The following is a 25123-nucleotide window of genomic DNA, read 5'->3' on the forward strand; positions in this document are numbered from 1 at the left end:
GATTTATGTATTTATAAACTGCTTACTAATATCTATTAATGTGGAGTTAACTCTTTGCTAAGGCTCAACAAATGATTCATATGTGTGTGTTTATTATAAAGTGCCTAATGTGTTATATTGTATATGTGCATATAGTGTATATTGTAATGTGTATATATAGTGTTGTACCAAAGTGGGTATAAATGCTAAACTTAAGGTTAACCCAGAGATTTTGCTCACTCACCCATGGCTGCTGCTGCTGAAAGCTGTAGGAACGGCGCCGGTCGTCGGGTTCCTCCTCATGTTTGGCCTGCTGGAACTCTTGCCGTAGCCGCTGTATCCGGTCATGGTTGCTAGGCGCCAGTCTGTTGCTATAGAAAAGAACAGATCATACATTCTCATTGATGACCAGACAACTTGACATCGAACTAGAAGAAGAATGAGCAGATGGTGCACAACAAATGATACCATCAAAAATAAAGCATACATACTGAACATTTACTTATGAGGGAAATCTGAACGCTCCTTTATGAATGATTTATATTATTGATTAATTCCCACATTCATTCTGCACAAATCAACAGATATTTTACAAAATTCAGAGAGAAAATAGACAATTGATAGCATAAGCACTATTTGAGATAGATATTTACGATACTCCCAAAATCGAAGGTCAAATGAATGTTGTATTTTTGCTGCAAAATCTTGTCTGCATTATTGCACAAATGTTGCTGCACTACTTTTCATTTATTCATTTAAAATCTTCCGCATTCTGTGACATTTTGTGTTATACAGGTAAGTGTTTAACTGTGTTTCTCGCATTTTTCTTTGTCGTTAGTAACTGGAAATGTGTCTGTGAAAGATGTTCATTGACAGAAGTCATTTCATTGTAAGGAATAAGAGCAGCTTGAACATTCTAAAAACAATCTTCTTATATATATATATATATATATATATATATATATATATATATAAAATAATGGGTCAATGAGAAATTTCAAGGTTTCCCTGTTTGCCTAAGTATACAAGAACTCAAGAATACAAGAATATTTTGATCAATTTTCATATCTATCATTAGTATTTACATTATAATATAGTAGAGGTGTGAACCTATACTGGTCTCACGGTTCGTTTCGGTTACGATTATCATGCCATCGATTCGGTTCAATTCGATATCTCGGTGCATCGACGATGCTTTCCATATATAGTGTTATATTTTAGAGGGGAGGCTATAACAAGCTGTCTGTGTAAACACACAGACACACAGCACCACACTGTCTCTCATTCACACACAAACACAAACATTGACAGCACCAAACAAACAAACAAACAAACAAACACACACACACACACACACACACTTAAGCCCTCGCAACAGGGAGAGCTCGCGCTGAGCGGAGCAGAAAAACGAAAAGAAAAAAAAAACGAAAAAAAAGAAGCACTTTTCCGACGGTCCCTTACTGAGAGCTTCTCTCAGCGCGAGCTCTGCCGGCTAAACACATATTGCGAGGGCTTAAACGGAGCAGTGATCGTAATGTCGAGCGAAAAAAAAGAAAGACAGCTGTGAAACATAACCAGCTTTGTCTTTTTGTAGGAAACACACTTTAGATCTTTCTAGGGTAAGAGGTTTTTGAGTTATTGCCATCTATAATTGAATGTGTGTCAGGAATATCGAAAACAAAACCAACTGAACCGCGCTCATTTCTGGCGGCCCCCTGGATATACAGTGCCCTTAGCATTTGCCTATGGCGCCTATGCCACGGGCCGGCTCTGAGTTGCCTGAGTGTTGTAAATACCCGAGCTTGCCTCCCTTGCGACAGAGCGCATAGGAGATAAATGACGTCAGTACATAATAACCGGTTATCATTATTACTGAATCGATACCGAATTGTCCGCGTCGGCATCGCGGTGCACCGAAGAAACAATTAATTTTGACACCCCTACAATATAGTTATATCATGTTACTTAATTCATTTCAGAGACGATCTTGGCCCCATTAGAGTGGTTGAGGTTCTCAGCAGCTTTGACAACACGGGAAATGTCTGTGAGTATTCATTCTGTACATGTCTACAGTACTATTCATAAGTCAGCATTGAATAGTGAAACTCCCTGGTTTTGAACAACACTTGACTGTAATGATGAACAGAAGTGTTCAATGGCAGTCAGCAGGGTGTCAGATCAGATCAGATTTCAACTACCAAATAAATCTGCAGATATTTTACAAAATTCTTTAAGGACATTGCCAAAAATGATCAGAGTCTGTCTTGCCCTGCTCATAAGACTATAGCTTGTTTCTTAAATCAATAGCACAAGCACTATTTGAGCCTATATATGTGGCCCTATCCATTTTTTATGTTTAATTTTTTTAGTCAGGATACTCCCATATTGATTCCACATAAATCCACAGCTACTTTTCAAATTTCACTGAGAAAATAGGCAAAATGATCAGAGTCTGTCTTGCCCTGCTGATAAGACTACAGCGTGTTTCCTCAATCAATAGCATAAGCACTATTTGAGCCTACATATGTGCATCTATCCATTTTGCTAAATTACACGTTCGGACACAGCCCATTACGTTCTCCACATTTGGCATGCGTGCGCCGGCGTCTTGAGAACATGAAATGGACCAAACGTTTCCGTGAAGGACTCCCCAGTGAACCATGGCCAATGATACATGTCCCGCTTACGACAGGAGTCAAAGGCCCCGGTTTCAGCCCTAGGAGAACTCCCAGAGGCTCATTTGCATTGCTTTCATTAAGAGCGGAGGAAAGTGACCGTCAATAGGAATCAATGTGAGTCGTCTTGCTAATCAAGCCCTGCTTTTATCTACTGCAGCACACGAGCTGCTGCTGACAAACCACTCGCTATCATACAACATCCTGTCTGATTATATGACTCATTTGCACATGCATGCACACACACCCTGTGATGTTTGTTTTCTTTTTCAAATATTTCCCAAATGATGTTGAACAGATTCAGGAATTTTTCACAGTATTTCCTATAATGTTGTTTTCTTCTGGAGAAAGTCTTACTTATTTTATTTCAGCTGGAATAAAAGAAGTTTTTAATTTCTTTACACTTATTTTAAGATCAATATTATTAGCCCCTTTCAGCAATATTAGTTTTATATTGTCTCCAGAACAAACCACTGTTGACTTGCCTAATTACCTTAACTTTACCCTAATTAACCTAGTTAAGCTTTGAAATGTTGTCCCCGTGTTGGCATGGGTTTCCTCCAGATGCTCCGGTTTCCCCCACATGTTCAAAGACATGTGCAATAGATGAATTGGGCAAGCTAAATTGTCTGTAGTGTATGTGTGTGAATGAGTGTGTAAAGTGAAATCCCTTTTGACCAAGGCAAACTATTATTTTTCTTACATCCAGCTGTGCAATAAAACATAAAATCAGACATGAGTGAATCTTTCACTACTGACCTGCTGTATTGTTGTTAAATACAGAAAACATTTTACAAATGTCTTTTATTCAAAATCGTGGACCTTATTCTTGAAACAAAAAATGACCAATAAAAAGCTGTAAAGCACCAAAAGTGGCCCATTTTAAAATACATTTGAATCAGGCTATTCCAAACAAGTACACAGCATAAGACATTAGTTAGATTAAGGTTGTAATGTTAAGTAACCATAATTCAGTGTCTAGCCAGCGTCTATTAACAGCGTTGTTTTGAAGTCTGATAATGACGTCAAATAACGTTGATGTTTGGCTGATTTTAAGTTGTGTTGGGAAGTGACCAAAATCCAACGTCGAGCCAACATCTAAAACCAACGTCATGTTGACGTCAAATACTGACATTTATTCCTCAGGTATGGCGACCAAAATCTAACGTCTCATAGTCATCATAGTGGTAACGTCAACACAACGTCAAGCTGTAACATTATTAGACGTTCATATTTGGTCAATTTTAGGTTTGACTTTGGACATTGATGTTCTGACGTCAACCGGATATTCATTTCCAAACAAAATGAAACATCCCCATAATATTGGGGTACAATGTCAATCTGACGTCATGTTGACATTCTCTGTCTGCTGGGTTGTTGTTATCCATAAATTTGCATTTGCGTTTATTACAAGAGAGGCTATAAAAATCATGAAGCTTTACATTATTATTAGTATTATTGTTAATAGTATTTTTATTATTATTATAATTATTGTTAATATTTTTATTATTATAATTATTATTATATTCATTGTTGTTATTGTTATCAGTATTATTATTGTTATCAGTATTATTATTATTATTATTATCATTATTATTATAGTTGATACTGTTATCAGTATTATTGTTATTATTATTATTATTAATATTATTCTATTATTATTAATTTTTATTATTATCTGTAGTATTAATAGTATTATTAATAATATTTTTATTAATATTATAATTATTATCAATATTAATATTATTATTATTTTAATATGTTTTGAGCTTTTTTTTATTATTTAAATGGTCGAATACTGACTGAGCAAAGGTGAACGTGCTGGTCGGTCTGTTATTTGCCTAATAAATGACAATCATTTAAAACTTTAGCAGATTCCTATTTTTTCTATTAATATATGATGTAATAAATTTGTATTTTCCACTTTTCAGTCATTGTAAAAATATTTTTTTTCCCCCTAATCTTTAATAAATCATTTTGGTACAACATAAATTGTGGTTATGATGACATCAAGCTAATCCAGCTAAAAATAGTGCTTAAAATGTCACTAAAGTGCAGCATTTAAACCTCAGAATTAAATAGAAAATGAGGCGAAACCTGCAAACTTTTTCAGCTTGAGAAAAAAGAAACACCCCTTTCACCAAGCTGGCTATATGCTTAAATATGACATGCAGTTATATATATATATATATATATATATAACTATATATACTTTATCATATTTCATCCTTCAGATGCTTGACGTTTCTTTGAGAACAGCCTTTCTCAAGTTTCTACATTTCCTAAAATGTCAGTAAATGTCAGTGGATGAAGATGATACACTCCGCACATCTTATGATAGCTTATCAAATGGCATATTTAAATTCACAGTCTTACATTTAGCCCACAACTCTCCCACTGATAGCTTCTCACTTTTAAAAAACATCATGCATTTCTGAAGGCAGTTTTAGTGGATTATTATGGGTGGTAATGGAGAGTCGACTGTTTTAAATGGACACATATAGGGGTTAAACCTTGAAGAAAAAAGCAAGTGGATTACCTGCCCGCATCTGCAAATGCACACAGCATACGGCTCAATGATTCGCTTGATTTACAGCATTTCCATTTCCACCGCCTTGCAAATGCATTTGATGGCCTCTTCCACATATGAATATAGGAATGAGGCGTTAAATGAAGTAAAGCTAATACAATTGATTCTAATGGCTGCTAGGAACAACAGAACAAGGATGTTCAGTCATACGATTCTCATCGGGCTCCATTTGGTTTTTATGTGAGGCCATTTAGCGCTGGTTTTAATGAAGGTTGATTGGCAGTGTGTCGGAGTGGCCATTTCAGGCAGTGGGCAGTTCCTGCCTGCGAATCTACAATTATGAGCACATTTAGGCCAGGCGTCTCATCCTTCAGCTCTCATAAAATTAAAATAAGGTTGTTTACATGTTAGTATCAGCATTGTTTGTTTGTAGAGGCTAGTGCGCATCAAAACAATGCAGTGACAACTCTGCTGTAAACATGTAAAGCGTGTGGTTTGTCGCTTCCACCCAAATAGATCAATGGTTTTATTCACGTAGGTTTCTCATCAAATTTTCAGACCAATCAAATGCTCTCTAGTGTCTGACATGCCCCGCCCCTTTAATGCATTTGAGCGCAACCATTCTCACTGGCAGAGCTGTGATAAAACAAAACGCTATTGGCTGTTTTTCAAAAGGGGAGGAGCTACTCTATGCACCGCCCTCTCTTAACGGATTATGTCAAACATCGAGTAAAAATGCACAATGCAAAGCACTTCACGGGTCCTTTCCTGCTTGCCATCTACAATTATGAGCACATTTAGGCCAGGCGTCTCACCCTAAAAAGTTTTATGAAACTAAAATAATGTTGTTTAGATGTTAGTATCAGTATTGTTAGTTTGTTGAAGGTAGTGCGCATCAAAACTATGACAAAACTGCTATAAACATGTAAAGCATATGGTTTGTCTCTTCCCCCTAAATGGATCAACGGTTTTATTCATGCCAACCCATACCTCAGTTTCTTATCAAATCCTCTGACCACTCAAATGCTGTTTAGTGTCTGACATGCCCCGCCCCCTTCAAGGCACTTCTCATTTGATGCGTTTGAGCTCAACCACTCTCACTGGCAGAGCTGTGATAAAACAAAACACTACTGGCTGTTTGTAAAAAAGGGAGGGGCTACTCTATGTTTTTGTTGGGATTATGTCAAACACAAAGTAAAAATGCACATTGCCATGTAGATTCAAGAAATGCCAAGTTACATAAAACTTGAGAAGTTAAGATGTTTGCTTGCAGGGTCTCTCAAATCTTTTTACAAGACCTCGAACCCTGTTTTAGACTATATCACATATATATATATATATATATATATATATATATATATATATATATATATATATATATATATATATATATATATATATATATATATATATATGATATAGTGTAAAAATATTAGTATATAAGGCTTACCCTGTCCAGTTGATATCAGTTCTAATACACAGCAATTAATTGGAAAGAGGAAATATTGACTCCTTAATGTGAACTTTTAATTTTTTATTTGAATTTTTTTTACTCTTTTATTGTAAACTTGCTCATTTATTATTATTTTAAATAATTTATTATTAAATTAAATTAATTATTATTTTTTAAATAATAAAAAAATTTTTATTATTATTATTATTATTTTCTTCTCTCAGAGTATATGTCTGTTAATTCATACATTTTATTTATTTTATGGGGATAGTGGGAAAATAAGAAAATTATTGCAATTTTTCCTATGTCGTATTGTATAATATCATGTATTGTCTTATTAAACACCAATAAAAAAAAATAGAAATGCACATTGCAAAGCGCTTCGAGGGTCCTTTAAGTTAGAGATCAGCTGTTACCGCTTGCCATCTACAATTATGAGCACATTTAGGCCGTGCATCTCATCCTAAAAGTCTTATGAAACTAAAATAACCTTATTTACAAGTTAATATCAGCATTGTTAGTTTGTAGAAGCCAGTGCGCATCAAAACAGGGCAATGGTTTTATTCACATCTCCTCATACTTCAGTTTCTCATCAAATCTTTTTGACCAATCAAATGCTTTCTAGTGTCTGACATGCTCCGCCCCCTAAAGATGCAACCACTCTCACTGTGAGAGCGGTGATAAAACAAAACGCTATTGGCTCTTTTTGAAAAAGGGGAGGAGCTACTCTATGTCCCGCCCTCTCTTTATGTTTTAGTTAAGATTACATCAAACATAATATAACATGCACATTTCAAAGCACTTCACGGGTCCTTTGAGTCAGCGATCAGCGGCACCTGTGTGTGAGTTGTCCACAGAGGTTACATCTTCCTAATTTATCCGAATGCTGAGCCGCTGAATCGTGTGCTCTACTGCTTTTTTCCTCTGTGCTTGGCAATTCTGCTTTATGTTTTACTACATTTTTTATCCAGGTTTTATTTTAGGAACTGCTTTCTTAGTTCTTCCTTGCTCTCTCGCTCTACCACTCTATCTATGTGTGTGCATGTGTGTGTGTGTGTGTGTGTGTGAAGATATCAAAATCCCAAGTTTTTGAACACCACTTTCAGCTGCGTCTTCCTCGCAAAGTAGTCAAAGCCTGAGAAAAAGAAACAAATCACTCGGCCATTACCGCACATCTGTGAGGGGAAATTAATTTGGCCATTAGCTCCTGTAAACGTGTGATTACACATTAGCATCGGGTGGCAATGCGCCTGGTGTCTGCGCTTGCGGCATGAGGGCCACTAACAAGCTTTGAGCAGTGCGGAGAAAACTGCCTAACAAATCTCTGGAAAAATAAAAACAATAGAGGAGATACAGGCGATGCGGTGGCAAGGTGGGAAGCACCATCTCCCCGAGCATGTTCTCCCTGTGTTCGCAGGGTTTCCTCCGGGTGCTCCGGTTTCCCCACAAGTCCAAAGACATGTGGTACAGGTGAATTGGGTATGCTAAAATAGCCCGTAGTGTATGTGTGTGAATGAGTCTGTATGTGACATCTGCTGCATAAAACATATGCTGGATAAGTTGGCGGTTCATTCTGCTGTGGTGACCCCAGAATAATAAAGGGACTAAGCTGAAAAGAAATTGAATGAATGAATGAATGAGGAGATACATCAGCAAGTGAACACGCTCCAGCTTATTCATGACTCTTCTTTTTATGCTGTAAACTGTTTGCAGTTGCATGTAACAGGGATGGCTTACGCCCAAGACTTAGCCACATGATTGTATAACACATTTGTCAAAGGTACAGTTGAAGTCAGAATTATTAGCCTTCCTGAATTATTAGCCACCTTGTATATCTTTTTCTCCAATTTATCTTTAATGTAAAGATTTTTTCAAGGCATTTCTAAACATGATAGTTTTAATAATTTCTAATAGCTTATTCTTTGCTATGATGACAGTATACTATTTTTAAATATAATAAATATTTAAATATTGCTAGATATTACTAGATATTCACTAGTATTCAGCTTAAAGTGAGCTTAAAAATTTAAGTTCAGCTTAAAACTACTAATTTTACATTTTCCCAACAGGAAAAACCCCTAACAATCAAGAATGCATGAGTATTTAGTGCTGTGGCTTTGCAATCAAAGAACTTAATTATAATGGAAGTCAGTGGGGCTAAAACAGCCACCAACACAATGAAAGGGTAGCGCTTTTGAACAATACACAAGGGTCAGAACAGTCATCCCCATGAGACACAAGTGTCGTCAGAATAGTGTTTATGACTCAAATGTGTCTTGTCCACATCTGTGGTTGTAAAAGTTTTCACTTTTCATTTTCTAAATTGATCCTTTTAATCACTGTTGGAGGTCACGGGAGGTTAAATAGAGATTGTGAATGTGGTCTGTTTTCTAGTTTGATGGTGAGCCGCAGATGGTTGCCAGATTCAGTGACTCAGCTTATGGTCACTTTAACCTTTTCAGGGTCTCGCTCAGGCATTTACGACCAAATCTCGACTGTTTGTTTTGTAGTGGGAGGATTTGGAAGAAGGTTATTCTTAGGCTGGGGGATTAAGCTAATGGCACCTTTCCATCTTCAAATGGAGGAAGAAAGGGATACAGAACACACAGGTCATGGCAGGGGTGTAGAGGGATGGTTTAGTGTCAAGTGTGAAGCACACTGTCCACTGACTAGGCTTATGACGTATGGTTGAAGTCAAAATTATTCGCCCTGATGGGATTTTTTTTTTTCTACGGCCAATTTAGTTCATTCAATTCATCTAAACCGCAGGTGTTTGGACTGTCGGGGAAACCGAAGCCAACTGGCCTAGCCGGGACTCAAACTAGCGACCTTCAGGGTGTGAGGTGACAGCCATGCCACTATACACTAGTACTTACTATAGCAATTTTTAATCGGGATGGCTATAAAATCACCAACTACCCTCGATAAATGCCTTATATCCCCCTGAGAAACAGCTGCCCTCCAAATGGAAATTACAAGACTGACAAAAATGGTAAATCTGGATATGCTGAGGAGCAAGATTTACAAGATCAAGGTGCTCAACTCATGAAATAGAGTAGAAAAGATGTGCTGCCATCAGATCAAGTGGAGAACTTTGAAATCAACCACATGAGCGATAGTTCAATTGGATGCTCCAGAGTAAAATCCTCCCAAAAGTGGCACTGAGGAATTCATAAAAGAGCACCCAAGTGCTGGCGTCCGCCCATCTCATTTACTCTCGCCATTCAATCCTGCTTTACAAAAGAAGACAAATCTGTTCGGTGGAGTCCATGAAGGCTCCGACATCAGCGCGCATGATTAGTCTTAGCGTATGCTCGACATCAGGTGCAGCGTGGGTTATAAATACCTCCGGGCATGCATCAACGTCAGCCACGGGGCCCGGCTAAACAAGACCTCACAAAGACCAGCGGCAATTTGCGTCAATAAAGCGGCGACAATTAGGACAAATGTACCCGTAAGCCAAACAATGGAGGAGGCGGTGGGACGATGATGAGCGATGGCTTTCCCCAGCCTCTTGTTTATGCATCAGATAAAAGGTCAGGCCGTTTGCAACCTTAAAAGACACACATGTGTTGCATGATTCCCGTTCCGGATGTGTCTTTGTGTTTACTTTCGTCTCTCTTCCCTAAAGAGAGAGTGAAGCAATTAAAGGCGGAGAGATAGATAAAAACATCCATATGCCACAGCATTTAACAAGCCAGCAGTTTCATTCTTGCAATACAATGAGACTCATTCAATATCTGTCTGTGTGTTCTCTGACTGAAAGGTCAGTTTGCGATTGTCCACACCCCGTTTGCTCGCCCTTTTTTTTGTGTTCGTTGAATTCTTTCCCCGCTCGCTGTCTCTCTCGATATGCTGAATAACACCGCTTGCCTGTTTACTTTACGACCCCAGAAAGCAATTTCTCTGAAGACAGAAGGTTATTGTTGCAGATTAAACTCTCTGAATGGAGTGTGATGCATGGGCAGCACTGACATCACAGGCGTCCGACTAAACAAGGCTCCTCACCTGTTTTTGCTCAGAGAAAACTGGATGTGGCAGCCCCGAGATAATGCCCAGTTAAAACCATAACGAAAGGAGGAGCAGAGAAACCGAAGAAGACCAGAAACCTGCTGGGAGACATGAAGCGAATCGGTCCAAGTTATTACCGTGCGCTTTATGGATACAGTGCTTGCAGATTGGCACAGCGATTTGGTCTGGAAGTAGAATGAGGATTGGAAGAGATGAATGAATCCAATATTAAGTCTGATGTTGTAAATCTTTCTCTAATAAACTCTGCTGAGGAGCACCTGAGACTCTGATGTATTTTCTTCTTCTTCGGTAACTGTGTGTGTTGTGTCTTTGGCTTGGTCATGCTGTGCTGTACCCCTTAATCCATGTAAAACTCAGACATCCTGTGCTTTCTTGTGGAAATTATTGTTTGTCACTACATTAAACATCAGCGGGATTCAGTGTTGTAGAGAAACTGCTACAGGTTTGTAAAATGATTGACCAACCAGGTACAAGGATCTCTGTGAGATTTAGAGTGCTGGTGAAATCAGAACTAATTTCTTTAGGTGTTGATCTCAATATGTTAGCCTTAAGACAATCTATACTCTAGTGCGCTCCAAAAAGGTTACAAAATTCACATTTAAAAGATGCAAGCAATCAAATCTTTAGGTATGTCTCTTTCGCCAGAATCGATGATTTCTTTTACATCACCTCATATTCAGTTTCTCATCAAATTTTCTGGCCAATCACATGCTCTCTAGTATCTGACATGCCCACATTAGATGGTAGTTTGCAATTGTGAGAAGAAAAGATTAGAATTATACGTCAAAAAGTTATTGATTGATTGATTGAATGATAATTTACTTAAGAATAATCACTTTTCTGTGGCAGAAACATAATTCCATATAATGGTATCAAATCAGCAGAGCGTCTGGATAATAAAGGGTCACTATATAGGGAAAGTGGATATTATATTATGGATATATAACGTCCCCTTCTGGTAAATAGCACTATATAAGAATACATACAGAGTAAATATGATTTTCTTTGGGGTGAATATTGCTTGTGCGTTAATGTCAAATGAACCACTATTGGCTGTTTCGTTTTCAATGGGGGAGGAGCTACTTTGTATCCCATCCTGTTTCCTGTTTGAGATTATGCCAAAAATCTAATAAAAATGCACATTACGAAGCAATTAATGGGACCTACAAGGTAAATTTAGGATCTGTTGCATGTCTGTCAAGTCAGTGAGAATGCAGGCTGACATTTTAGGTTGCATAAGGGTGCTTAAAAGCTTAGTGTGGCATTTAGGACAGGGTCTAGGTTTCAGCATGTGGATTTAGAGCTACTGCTACTCTTTTCAAACTGTGAAATATTCAACTTTATATATTTTTCAACTAAACGCACAGAGAAATATGCATTGGAGATTGTGAGTCACCGCTGAATGCCAGACATTAGATCCTATTCCCTTTTTATCAGATTGATATCCTGTCAGACTATATCTGGTTTCTTTCCATGTCCTCCAAATCTTCATTGGAGATATGGTAGATGAAACGCAGAGTTTTGCTTGTGCCCTCAGTCATATTGCATCAAATCAAAGCTTAAGTCATTTTAATTCTATACCCCTGCGGACTCAATTCCCTTCAAAGCCTGTCATATCTATCGCCTCCGTTCATAGATCTGCACAGACGGCACGGACAGATTAAATCAGAACTACTGCTGGTCATTTTCAGCGATAAAGCAAAAGTTAGCTCTTTTTATCGCCGATCTTTACAGGAAATCAATGAGGATCAGACGATCTGCAATAAAACACAGTCGGACTCAACAACAGTCGTGCCTTTTGCTGCAACTTTTCTTTGCGCAGCTTTGAAGTTCTTTTATTCTTCAAGCATTTGTGTTAATTCAATCTTTCCCTTCATCAATCTTTTGATATTTTATACAGAAATCATTCCTTTGTCTCGTTTATCTCATTTATCTCCCCCCAGCTCTTCCTTTTCTTCTCGATCGCTTGTCCTTTATATCTGCCGTCTTTCATTCATTTCATTGCGCTCGGAGGCTTGGCTGTGAATCAAAGTTTGACCGGTTCATGAATGAGTGGATGAGTGACGGGTGCAGAGCTGACAAAGCGGGCGAAAATGCTGAAGGTTTACTCTGAAAAACAATTGGATTTACACAATTTTTTAAAGGCAAGTGGTTGCAAACTATTTACATGGGCTGAATTTAAACAAACTAATTTAATTTAGTAATGTTCAACCTAATTTGTTTGTTCATATTCAGCCCCTATAAATGCTTTGCAACCACTTACCTTAAAAATATTTAGCATATCCAATGAATCTTTTTTTTTTTCAGTGTATGGGTCTTTGGGTGCGTTCACACCTGTGAATCGATTCAGTTGTTCCGAAACAGAGATTACAAATGTTACATTGTTGCTCTTTGCTCTTGGAGCGGTTCGCTTTCACACTGCAAAGGTTCTAATCGGACCAAAAGAGTTAAAACAAGACACGTGCGGGTAAACTCTCCTCACATTGGTCAGAGTGTCAGGGTTTATTTTGCAGTGTCCCGCTCAGCTGTCAGGAGAGGTGGTGGTTTGGTGGTGTTTGACAAGGTGCGCGCGACATGTCTGAGGAGAGATGCAGTGGGGAGGGATGAGAAGGGTGCGCGACGATGCTTATTTGAGGATTACCGGGAGATCATCACTCGCTTGTGGGCATCCGGAGACTCGCGAAACTTCCCGCCCTACTCATAATTCTCTCTTCATATAGCCGTATGCCTATTACATATTCATAAAACACTGTGATATAACCGCGCTCGGATCGGATCGCTTTCTCACTGCAATCAAACCGCTCCAGGGTTCGTTTCAATCGAGCCGAGACCACCTCACTCAGGCGGTCTCGGAGCGATTACTTTGGCACGGAACAGAGCGCGATTGCCCTGTTCACATATGCCAAACGAACCGCGCTACACTGCAAAAAATGCTTTTCTTACTTAGATTTTTTGTCTTGTTTCTAGTCCAAACATCTAAAAACTCTTAAATCAAGAAGCATTTTCTAGACAAGCAAAACATGTTGTCTTGTTTTAATAAGTAATATGCCAAAATGAAGTGAATTTTTCCTTAAATCAAGCAAAATAATCTTCCAATGGGGTCAGCAAAATAATCTTACTTTTCGATTTGTGATAAGATTATTTTGCTGACCCCATTGGCAGATTATTAAGCTTGATTTAAGGAAAGACTCACTTCATTTTGAAATATTATTTCTTAAAACAAGACAACATGTTTTGCTTGTCTAGAAAATACTTCTTGGTTTCAGAATTTGTAGATATTTGGACTAGAAACAAGACAAAAATCTAAGTAAGAAAAGCCTTTTTTGCAGTGTAACTGGGCAAACGAGACAGATTCCGAAACAAAAGTGTAGGTGTGAAAGCACCCTAAGACTTCACCCGCGTTCCTGCTAACTGATGTGCGGTTGTGCTCACTACAATGTAATGTACTGTAATGTGTATTTAAATAGCACATTTATCATGCGTGGTCATACATCCAAAGTGCTTCACAATCATGAGGGAGGTCTCCCCACACCACCACCAGCAGCATGCACTCGACAATCACAGGACAACAGCGCCAGTGTGCTCACCAAGGGCTGTGTTGATCAACGATATAATATCAAATCTTGATGAAATATTTAATATAATATCAAATATAACTGTTAATAACAATGATAATGATGATGCATTTATTTTTAATGTACGCGAGTGCTGTAAAGCTGCATCTGAGTCTTTAATATATATATATATATATATATATATATATATATATATATATATATATATATATATATATATATATATATATATATATATATATATATATTCATGTTAACGTAATCATTGCATCGCAAAAAAATAAATCAATCAATCGAAAGGCTGGTGGCTTTTTATTTGCATGTGATTTTTTAATGTCTATTATTAACATTTTACATTACTAACGTTCAACTATTTTGGAAATCTTCAAGAGACCCCGCTCATTGTCCCACAACCCCTTGGGTGGGTCCCGACCCCCATTTTGGGAACCACTGGACTAGATTTGGAGTGTGTGTGCATTTCAGAAATGAAGGATTTCTTCACCACCTCAACATAATTTATCATCTCCGCTTTAGTCTTCACAGAAGCTCTCTGCATCTCCCAAGGGAAAGTGTGTGTGTGTGCGCAGGTGCTCATATACAGGAGGTAAACGGGGCACCACCTCTGACTTCCCATTGGGGTTCCAGGCACACTCATCGGGACCCCCACTGCGCACTTAAGGGCCCCTATGCCATACATACACACACCCTCAGCCTCTCTAATCGGGCCAGACAGCTTCTTTGTCACGCTGTTTGTCTCTGAAAAAATAGATACAAGCAGGAATGAGGAGACAGGAGCAGAAGCACGGATCTCACACTGCAAAAACTCCTTATAGACAAGAGTTAGTCTTATTTTTAGCCTAAACAATTGAATCAATCTTGTTTTAAGAATACATTACCATGCAAGGTCAGATAGTGTGAGGTTATTATGAATGTTTTTTACTTGGTAAAGCTTAAAGTTTAGCATTTTACCTGCAAGTTTAGTTAATAACAATCTGAGGCATGATTTAAAACCAGCCTTGTATTTTTAAGACTTTATTTTGCTGTAATAACTTTAGCAAGCTTCAGTATTTTTTGAGAAGCAACAAGTGCTAATTTTGCATTTTAATACTGTCAAGTCTTAATGTCATTTACTAAAAATGTGAACAACATGCATGTGTGTGTGATCCTGCTTTAATTCTTACAATAATCTTGTTTTAAGTTGAAATGTTTTGGCTCATTTGAAGACAGAATAAATCCTGACGATTCTTAATGAACAGAATCCTCCTGTTTAGCAAGTCTAGGACCTTTTCCACACAAAATAATAAAGGGTAAACGGTTTACCAAGCAATTAACAAGCTGGTTTATAATCAGACTAAAATACACTGCTTGGAATAAGTGGTATAAGACTTTTCTCTTTAATAAAACCTAGTTAGGTTTTCTTATTTCAAGAAAACTTGTCTAAAACTATTGCGAATATATATTTTGGACATTTGGTTTCTCGGTTTTGGCTCTCACAGTTTAAAATCACTCTCAGGTTTTTATATCACAGAGCCTTTTTTCAGTTTCAGGGTGAGACTAAATCTTGCACCTGTTTCTCAGTGTGAGAAAGTCCTTTGGTCTGGCTAACATTCAAACATAAATGGCACAGACTAAGGCAGACAGTGGACACTGCTGTGAGTGCAAATATTGTCTATTGTTTTAACACTTATTCTGCATAGTAACACTTACATGTAGTTGTTTTTTATTGATTTACTAGATGTTTTTAACACATTTCTGCTATGCATGGCTATTACAGTAGGTGTTGTTTTACCGGTCCAAGTGAAAGGACCCTCGAGTTTCTATTTTGACTTTGATTTCTCATGCAATGCAAGTCTTACAAGGCATGAAAACCTGTCCACTTACAAAATGAATAGCACTCCACTCCTCAATAATCCACATGATTAGATGTGTAATGTCTGTAGCACAAGACACAGATGAATTCAAATACTTGGGTTGAGGATTTGGCGTCTGAGCAATCTAAAATAAATACAGAAATACACACATATTCTCAGGTTGCACTTGATTCTTTGGGTAGCATGTCAGTAGTTGTCACCTTTTAAGGGGATACACTGCAAAATTAATAATAATAATAATGATAATACTAATAATAAAATAATTATTATTATTTTTTTTATTTCTTTATTAATAATAATAATACATATTGTTTAGATTAATATTAATAATAATATCAATAATGATAATAATAATAATAAGCATAGTAATAATTATAACAATATTGTTGATATTAATATTAATAATAATAATATCAATAATAATAATAATAACAATAATAATAGTGGTATAAATATTATTTTTAAAAATTATAATAATATTGTTGATATTAATAATAATAATACTATCAATAATAATAATAATAATAATAATAATAATAATAATATTAATAATATTATTATTATTAATAATAATAATAATAATAATTGTATATTAATATTAATAACAATAATATCAATAATAATAATAATAATAATAATAATAATAATGATAATAATAATATGAACAACTACAATTGTCTTGTTTTTAGTAGAGGATATCTCAAAATTAATAAATCAAGAAGCATTTTCTAGACAAAACGAAAACAAAAACATTTAATGTCAGAAAAAAAGTGAAAATTAAGTGAGTTTTTCCTTGTAAGTAAAGTATAAGTAAAATAATCTTGTTTTCGGATTTGCATTTTTCTTACCACGTATGCAGATAACTGAGCTTGTTTAAAGAAGGACTTTGAGATGGGCAGAAATGTGCACAGCGACCTCTAGTGGATTTGTTAAAAAAAAAAAAAAACTTTAAGAAGACGTAATCCAGCATATACATTTCTCAGTTTTCAAAAATGCAGCCCTGGGCACATATTTCCAATAAACCTGGTGACAACGGAGCCAAAAAACATCAAAACCAGTAACAAAGGAGACATTTTAGAGACATGCCGATGCCAGCTAGTCAGTAGCAACACAATGCATTTGCTACTAGCAGTCCATTACAACACAAAGCCTTGCTCGCCAGTCCAGAGCAGCTGTCAGTAATTGCTGGTCATGATCTCCCATTGGTGTGAATGGGCAGATTGAGCTCAAGCCAATTATAATGCGATCACTTCCTGTAATGACTGTTGGCCACGCCCACCAGGTCTTGCCAACACTAAACCAATGAAAACATGTAACATTAGTATGAGCCAGTTCACAATGCTGTCTCATGAGGAACACTCTAAAGCTTGACAGACGGCCAAATCGGGAGATGTTCCGGTAAACAGGGGTATTTGTCCACAGCACCACCAGACCTTTATCAATTATTAAATTCAATCCATCATTCTCCTTCTGGGCTCGGCAATCTTACACATTTATGGTCAGTAAAACCAAAAACAAGCTCCTTTATAGACATTAATCTGTAATGACTCGGGTCAATAAGCATTAGGCCTTATGCGAAATACACCAAAGCATTTTCTTTTAATAACATAAAACTTTACATTGTCTGAATGAATTCAACTTTACTTTACAAACAGATATCATCACACTGTAAAAAGTGGAAACTTAAACATATTACTTTGTCTTGCTACAATTAATTTAATTTGTTTGACAAATTTGATTTATAACATTTTCGGTAATTAATGAATTTAGTTATTGAAGGTGTAACAGGTTTTAGTAAGTTATTTATGGCTAGTATAAGCATTTTTCACTATCAATAATGAGCACAACTTGTATTTGCCACAAAACATTAAAGTATTATGTTTATATTAACATGTCATTCATTCATTTTCTTGTTGGCTTAGTCCCTTTATTAATCGGGGGTCGCCACAGCGGAATGAACCGCCAACTTATGCAGCCAACTTATGCAGCAACCCATCTCTGGGAAACATCCACACACACATTCACACACACACACACACACTCATACACTACGGACAACAGGGAGAACATGCAAACTCCACACAGAAACGCCAAATAAGGGGTTAGATTCGAACCAGCGACCTTCTTGCTGTGAGGCGACAGCACTACCTACTGCGCCACTGCCTCGCCCTTTTTATATTAACAAGTGAAGGGAATTATTTGTACTTTAATAAAAGTACTTTTTACTAATATTATTATATTTACAATATTATATTGAATGACTGTACTGTTCAATTCTTGTTTTCTAAAACTAAAACACCTAAAAAAACGAACTTAGTTTTGTCAAACTTAATTCATTTAATTATAACAAGTCGAAGTAATTAGTTTAAGTTTTCACTTTTTATGGTGTAGAAATGGTTAAATTAAGTTCTTATGATGAAAATAAAATAAAAAGTTAAATCATGAAGACCTCAAATGAAAAAGAAGATCGAGTTACACTTCATTTAATGGTGCCCTTGCTAAAATGTTAAAAACTCCAGTAATTCCTAGCAAATACTACACTGTGAAAAGTGGAAACTTAAACAAATTACTTTGTCTTGTTACAATTAAATGAATTAAGTTTGACAAACTTAATTTATAAGAGTTTTCAGTAATGAATTAAGTTAGTTATTTTAACAGGTTTTGGCAAGTATAAGCATTGTTCACTATCAATAATGAGCAATACTTGCATTTGCCACAAAACATTAAATAAAGAGTACCTGCAAGAGTTCCTCACAATTCCTGCACGTCCTCCCAACACAAATCGATGAAGTTAACTTAATAGTTTTTACAAATTTAAGTGGATTGAACATAAAACAATTAAGCTCTCCTAAAATAACCTTAGGAATTGTGTTGATTCAACTCATTTCAAATAAATGGTTGTGCTGAACATGCAGCAAAAGTCATTTTTTGAGTTCACAGAACGTGTGTAATAAGGACACCTTAAAATAAAGTGTTACTCAAGTCTGTGTTTAATTATTGAGTTTCTGGGAATGGAGTATTAGAGCGCGAGGTTTGACTGACAACTGCAGACTCCATAAAGAGAAAGATGAACTTTGAAGTTAAGGCTGTTAATCCGCTGTCATTGACTGGTCGATACTTTGGATCTGAGAGAGTGGAGGAAAGCTGGCCTGGGCTCTTCAATGTATTCAGGGCCCGAAACACACGTCTAAGACCCTATAACCCTGCAGTCGGCCTTCATCCACTCAAATCATCAATCTCACTCGCTCACACACACACACACACACACACACACACACACACACACACACACGCAAGCACTTATGACTCTGAAGGACGTGTCTCATTATGAATGTACAATAATAGACATTTTTGTTATTAGATTGTTAACTATAAGCAATTTATATACAATTTTCTCAGAGATTTAGTCTTGTTTATGGTGCAAATATAAAAAAATCTCAACTCAAGCATTTTCTCAACAAACAACAGAATGATATTTGGACGTGAAAAAAGTCAAAACTCAAAGTAAGAAAAGCGTTTTCTGCCGTGTATGAAGAATGCTATGATGATGGTGGGGTTGTATTTGTGGTAAAAAAAATAAACATAATTGTCAGTTTTAAATATTTTTTTTTTTTAGGTATTTGATAAGACTCTTTTTCACTGTTAGTTTTGTATTGCACGTGATCTATTTGTGACTGTAGTTCAGATATCTTCAGTTTTCAACACTTACATAAACCAAACTGAACAGCTTTGTTTCCATCTATATTCTGAATACACACCCAATCTCACCATTTTGTTCCTTTCTATATTTTGATTATTGTCTATATTCTGATTACATCCACTAAACTTTACCATTTTATTTTTGTCTATATTCTGATTATATAAACCACATTTAACCCTTTTTTTGTGTCTATATTCTGATTACATTCACTAAACTTTACCATTTTATTTTTGTCTATATTCTGATTATATACACCAAATTTAACCCTTTTGTTTTTGTCTATATTCTGATTACATCCACCAAACGTTACCATTTTATTTATGCCTATATTCTGATAACATTCTCCAAACTTTACCATTTTATTTCTATCTTCATTATGCTATATTATTAATATTATGTTATTTTAACATATATCCTTTACTTTCCTCTGTTAAAAAAAAAAAAAAAAAAAAAATATATATATATATATATATATATATATATATATATATATATTTTTTTTTGACTATATATATATATATATATATATATATATATATATATATAGTCAAAAAAATATATATATATATTTATAACATTTGGACTAATGTTTAATCAAACCCGGTTTAATTAAATGTTTCTTAAAATTTATTAGCTTCAATTAATAAATCCACTGTTTACATATTTAAACATTATTTTAGAAACTTGCCATATACAAACAAAAATTACATTTGCTGGTGGTACAACATGATGTGTTTATTTAACTGTATTTTGTATTGAATTATTTTGATGTGTAATCTGCAGTATTTATAGTTTGTTTGACTCTTTTAATGGTAAAATGAAGATTTAAATATATATATATATATTTTAAATAATTATTTTTGATTGTTTTAAAGTGTCTTGCCTTCATTATTTAAATACCACTAGCGCTACTCGCTATCTATCTTTAGATTGCACTGAATGTAAACGGATGTTGTTATGACTATTATTCTCAGAAAGAATCTTGGTGGTCCCCCTCAATAACGAATGGACAAGTACAGTAAATCTTAATGGAGACAGACTTTATCGATAAACTCTGTCAGCATGTTGTGACCAGTCCATTTAGACTCCGAGGAGCCAAGTGGATCTGAATAGAGCGGTTAGGAGCCGATTCATAGCGTCTCTAAATGGAGCAGAATAAGCAGCTCAGAAGGAGCAGCAGCCGGTGCATTAGTCTTTCAAAACCTCCACGGAAAGAAAGGTCAGATTCTGCACCGCCTCCCATTTAAATGTTACAAGAAAAGATTGAAAGAGCAAACTGGGCTGATGAATCACGTTTCCACAGTCGTGTGATCGTCTCCACAGCTGCTCAACGTGCTGATGACAGCAAATATTTTTATTTTTCATGTTGTGAAGCAGTTCCTAAAGAAATGGAATATTAAATGAAAAAATAGTGGGCGTGGCTTGTTTTTTTACTGTGAGCTGATTGGATGTAGTGAAGTAGGCGTTTCATTGAGAAAGATGGGGAAGAGGGTTTGGGGAGAGTTATTATAACCAAACAGACTCCTCCTCCTCCTCACCATTTCTGTTTGTTGTCAAAACTAACAGCTGGAGGGGTGTGGTTAAGTATATTAGCCACGCCCAATACCTCAGACAGACCTAATCTGAGTATTGAACTGATAACAAACAGAAAGTGCATTTTTAGATTTTACGATTAGATTTCAAGAGCAAACTTTTTTTTCTCTCTTAATGACCTGCACAGATGAATTGTTTACCACAAAATTAGCAATAAGAGTGAATAAAATCAATATGGTTAGGCTCCAATATGGAAGGCAGGGAGAACATGCAAACTCCACACAGAAACGCCAGCTGAGCCGAGGCTCGAACCAGCAAACCAGCGATCTTCTTACTGTAAGGCGACAGCACTACCTGCTGCGCCACTGCTTCGCCACTCCTTCGCAAAAGTGAGATTTAAAACAATGTTTTTTATCTTTGAAATAGATATTTTTACAGAACTGACGGATGTTTGTTCTTGATTTTGAAATATAAACACATTCATTTTAATGATTAAAACTGAAACAACAAACACAGGCTGACAAAAAACTAATAGCAAATAATTAAATCATCTATTGGAATCAGAATTGTTCATAAAATGAAATACAAAAACATTAAAACTCTTCAATAATTTACTTATGGAATTAATTTACTAATCAATATTTAAAGATTTGAAACAAGTATGAGTAAATGAAGACAGATAAAGGAAAGACCAGGGTGCCTTAATGTAATTCATTCATTCATTCATTCGTTCATTCATTTTCCTTCAGCTTAGTCCCTTATTTATCAGGGGTTGCCACAGCAGAATGAACCGCCAATTTATTCAACATATATCTTGCACAGCAGATGCCCTTCCAGCTGCAACCCAGCACTGGGAAACACCTGTATACACTCATTCACTCACACACACACACACACACACACACACACACACACACGCACACACACACACTCCGACTAATTTAGTTAATCAATTCACCTATAGCGCATGTGTTTGAACTGTTGGGGAAACCGGAGCACCCAGAGGAAACCCACGGCAACACTGGGAGAACATGCAAACTCCACACAGAAATGCTAACTGACTCAGTCGGGACTCAAACCAGCAACCTTCTTGCTGTGAGGTGACAGTGCTAACCACTGAGCCAACGTAATGGAATTCAAAACATCAATGAATTAAAAAAAATACCACTAATAAAACACAAATCACAAAATTTCACATAAAAACTTTACTGATTTTTTCCTAACATTTGTTGAAAGACACAATGGACAATCTATCCGGCATGAGCAAAGAGAGTCACTCTTCTACAGCTAATTTATGTCCTTTTCCTTCATAAACACAAGCACACACATCGACACACATTTCAAGAGGCAGTATTTCACTGCTGTCGAAATCTTGAATGACCCGTTCTTGTTAGATTTACACCCGTCTGACATCAGCGGAGGCTCGTATTTCACCCCGGACGACACACACCATAATCAGCCTGCAGTTGCCAATTAGGATACACTTAATGCAAATGGATAGACTAGGAAATCAGCATGTGAATGGGCACTAGCTCTAGATTATTACACACACGGTTGACCTCCAGCATTCACCGCCGCACTGGCTTTCAGAAGTGGGCAACTCGCAGACGTTTCATTATTTGACATCTGCTGCATGGTTTAAGCTGTGCGATTGAATCTGCAAAAGGGATTATCTGGCCAATCTATTGTCAGTCATTCCTGAAGCATGATTCCTGGTGGTTTACGTTTCATGGCTTCTTCAGAATATGCAGAACAGATTAAAATAGAGCAGAGAAAGGGGAAATCTGAGCTAACACACACTCTATATACTCCATAAAAAAACATGCTTTACTTACTTAGAGCTTGCTTCTAGTTTAAATACAAAAAAGTCAGAATTATTAGCACCCCTGTATATTTTATTTCCCAGAGAGATTTATTTAACAGAGAGATTTTTTACTATGTTCACCCTTACAGATTGCTAGACAACATTCATTATCATCCGGACTACAACCCTGTGATCATATGGACTACAAATCCTGTCATGCACATCACTCACACCTGTTCCGGTTCACCTTTCATTACATCCATAGACAGCTGGTAGCTCATCCTACACTGATTACACACTATATAAACTGCTCACATTGACACTTATATTGCTGAGTCTTGGTGGTGTAAACCCTGTAACATTACGGACCCTATCATATACCCAGCGCAATAAGGTGCAAGACGTGTTTTAAGTCATTTGTTGCTATTTTCAGACCAGAGCAGGTGTAATTTTCACGTTTTCCGCCACATTGTTTAAATAGCCAATCCATTTGTGCTACTTTGTGGACTTATGGGTGTGCTGGTCTATAAAGGAGGTGTGTTAATAGCATTGCTATTCTGGGAAACTGATTTAGACAACGCCATTGACCAACTAAAAGCTGCTCTACAGTCCAGCAGAGCGCGTTAGTTTTGCGCCTATGCAGGTCAAAATGCTTACACATTGATTAATACACAGAATTTTCAGCAATACATAAATATTTTTACAAATGAAAACAATTGAAGGATTAAAATATTATAATAAATATTATTTACTATATATAAAAAAAAAAAAACACTACTTCCATGCCTTGTTCATGCTGGGGGGCTTTTTTCAATGTATTCATTAAAATTAGCATTTTTTTATCATAATGTTAATATTATTATTAGCAGTATTATTTATTATATGCATATTTACATTTGATTTAATGAAAACAAGTGTAGATGTGTCCAGCTGTGGGGTTTTGGAGACGTCTGCATCAGCATATGTGGATAAGAAGGGGACGTGTGTTTGGATATAACTCAGTTTTCTGACCACACTTCATTATTATTGTTCATTTATTCCTTAGCTGGAGATTAGAACTGAATTTAGAAATAGTTTTGAAGCAAATCTTTGAGCTTAACAAAGGAAATTAAATATATGGGCTAATGGATGTGTTCAGTGGAGTGAGTTTCCACCGTTTCCTCACTCCACCAAAGTAAAGGAGTAAAGAGTAAAAGTAAAGTAAAGAGGCTGAATGGAGGAGGCTCGTTCTTTATCTGTTTAACTGTTTTCTTGCTAATGAAACGTTCAGCTTTTACACTTACAAAGTCGACAGGTAAATAGCAAATGCAACAGGGTGTGACGCAACTGACTCTTAAATCGAATGTAAGATGAGGCTCTGATTGGTTTAATGCACATTACAATTTAAATACATTCAAATAGCTCATTGAGAGAATGAGCACAACCCTGTTAGAACATGTGCCGGGTGAAGAGCGTATTTTTCTAGTCTTAAAATATAATTCAAGAGTTTACACTTGTCCCGGGAGAGAACCCTGAGCTCGGGGATAATTGAGCCCAGGGCTACCGCCTGGTCGATGAGCATGTAAGGGGAGTACGAGATCAGGTGGTTCTCGAGAGCTACCCATGGTAAAGGAAGAATTGATGGAGATGGGGTGGATGGGGGGTTTCTTCGGGAAACGAAGATAAGGGAGTATTTTTTTCTGGGCTACCTATAGTGAGTTTGGATTAATCATATTGGATAATTAATGATTGTATATGAGATAGTAAGTTTGGATTAATCTGATTGGATAACTAATGATGAGAGACCAGCTGCAGTCAATCATATCATGTGCTCCTCTCGAAATTAGTTTGTGAAACTTCACAAAGTGGATTTGGACACGCTCCTAATGCTTAATGCACTTCAGACTGCCTAAAATGTTAAAATAGAGCCCTGCGTATTTAAAAATGTATACATCAATAAGCATTTCCTAAACAAGCAAAAAATATTGTCTT

The 25123-nt window shown here is 36.4% G+C and overlaps 1 protein-coding gene across 4 annotated transcripts in view; it reads right to left on the reverse strand.

The window, feature by feature from the left end:
• Positions 1-25123, reverse strand: part of pard3aa (par-3 family cell polarity regulator alpha, a) — a 647780-nt gene that overhangs the window by 31839 nt on the left and 590818 nt on the right. For 2 of the 4 annotated variants that reach the window (XM_087309010.1, XM_087309009.1), the window contains one exon: positions 224-350. In XM_087309010.1, the coding sequence (XP_087165136.1) occupies positions 224-350 (127 nt within the window). Of the gene's footprint in view, positions 1-223; positions 351-14538; positions 15001-25123 lie in introns of those variants that run through there. The other 2 variants (XM_087309012.1, XM_087309011.1) reach the window with 1 other exon arrangement.

The sequence above is a fragment of the Danio rerio genome, chromosome 24, assembly GCF_052040795.2.
Source record: "Danio rerio strain M-AB ecotype USA chromosome 24, GRCz13ab, whole genome shotgun sequence".
In the NCBI taxonomy this organism is placed as follows: Eukaryota; Metazoa; Chordata; class Actinopteri; order Cypriniformes; family Danionidae; genus Danio; species Danio rerio.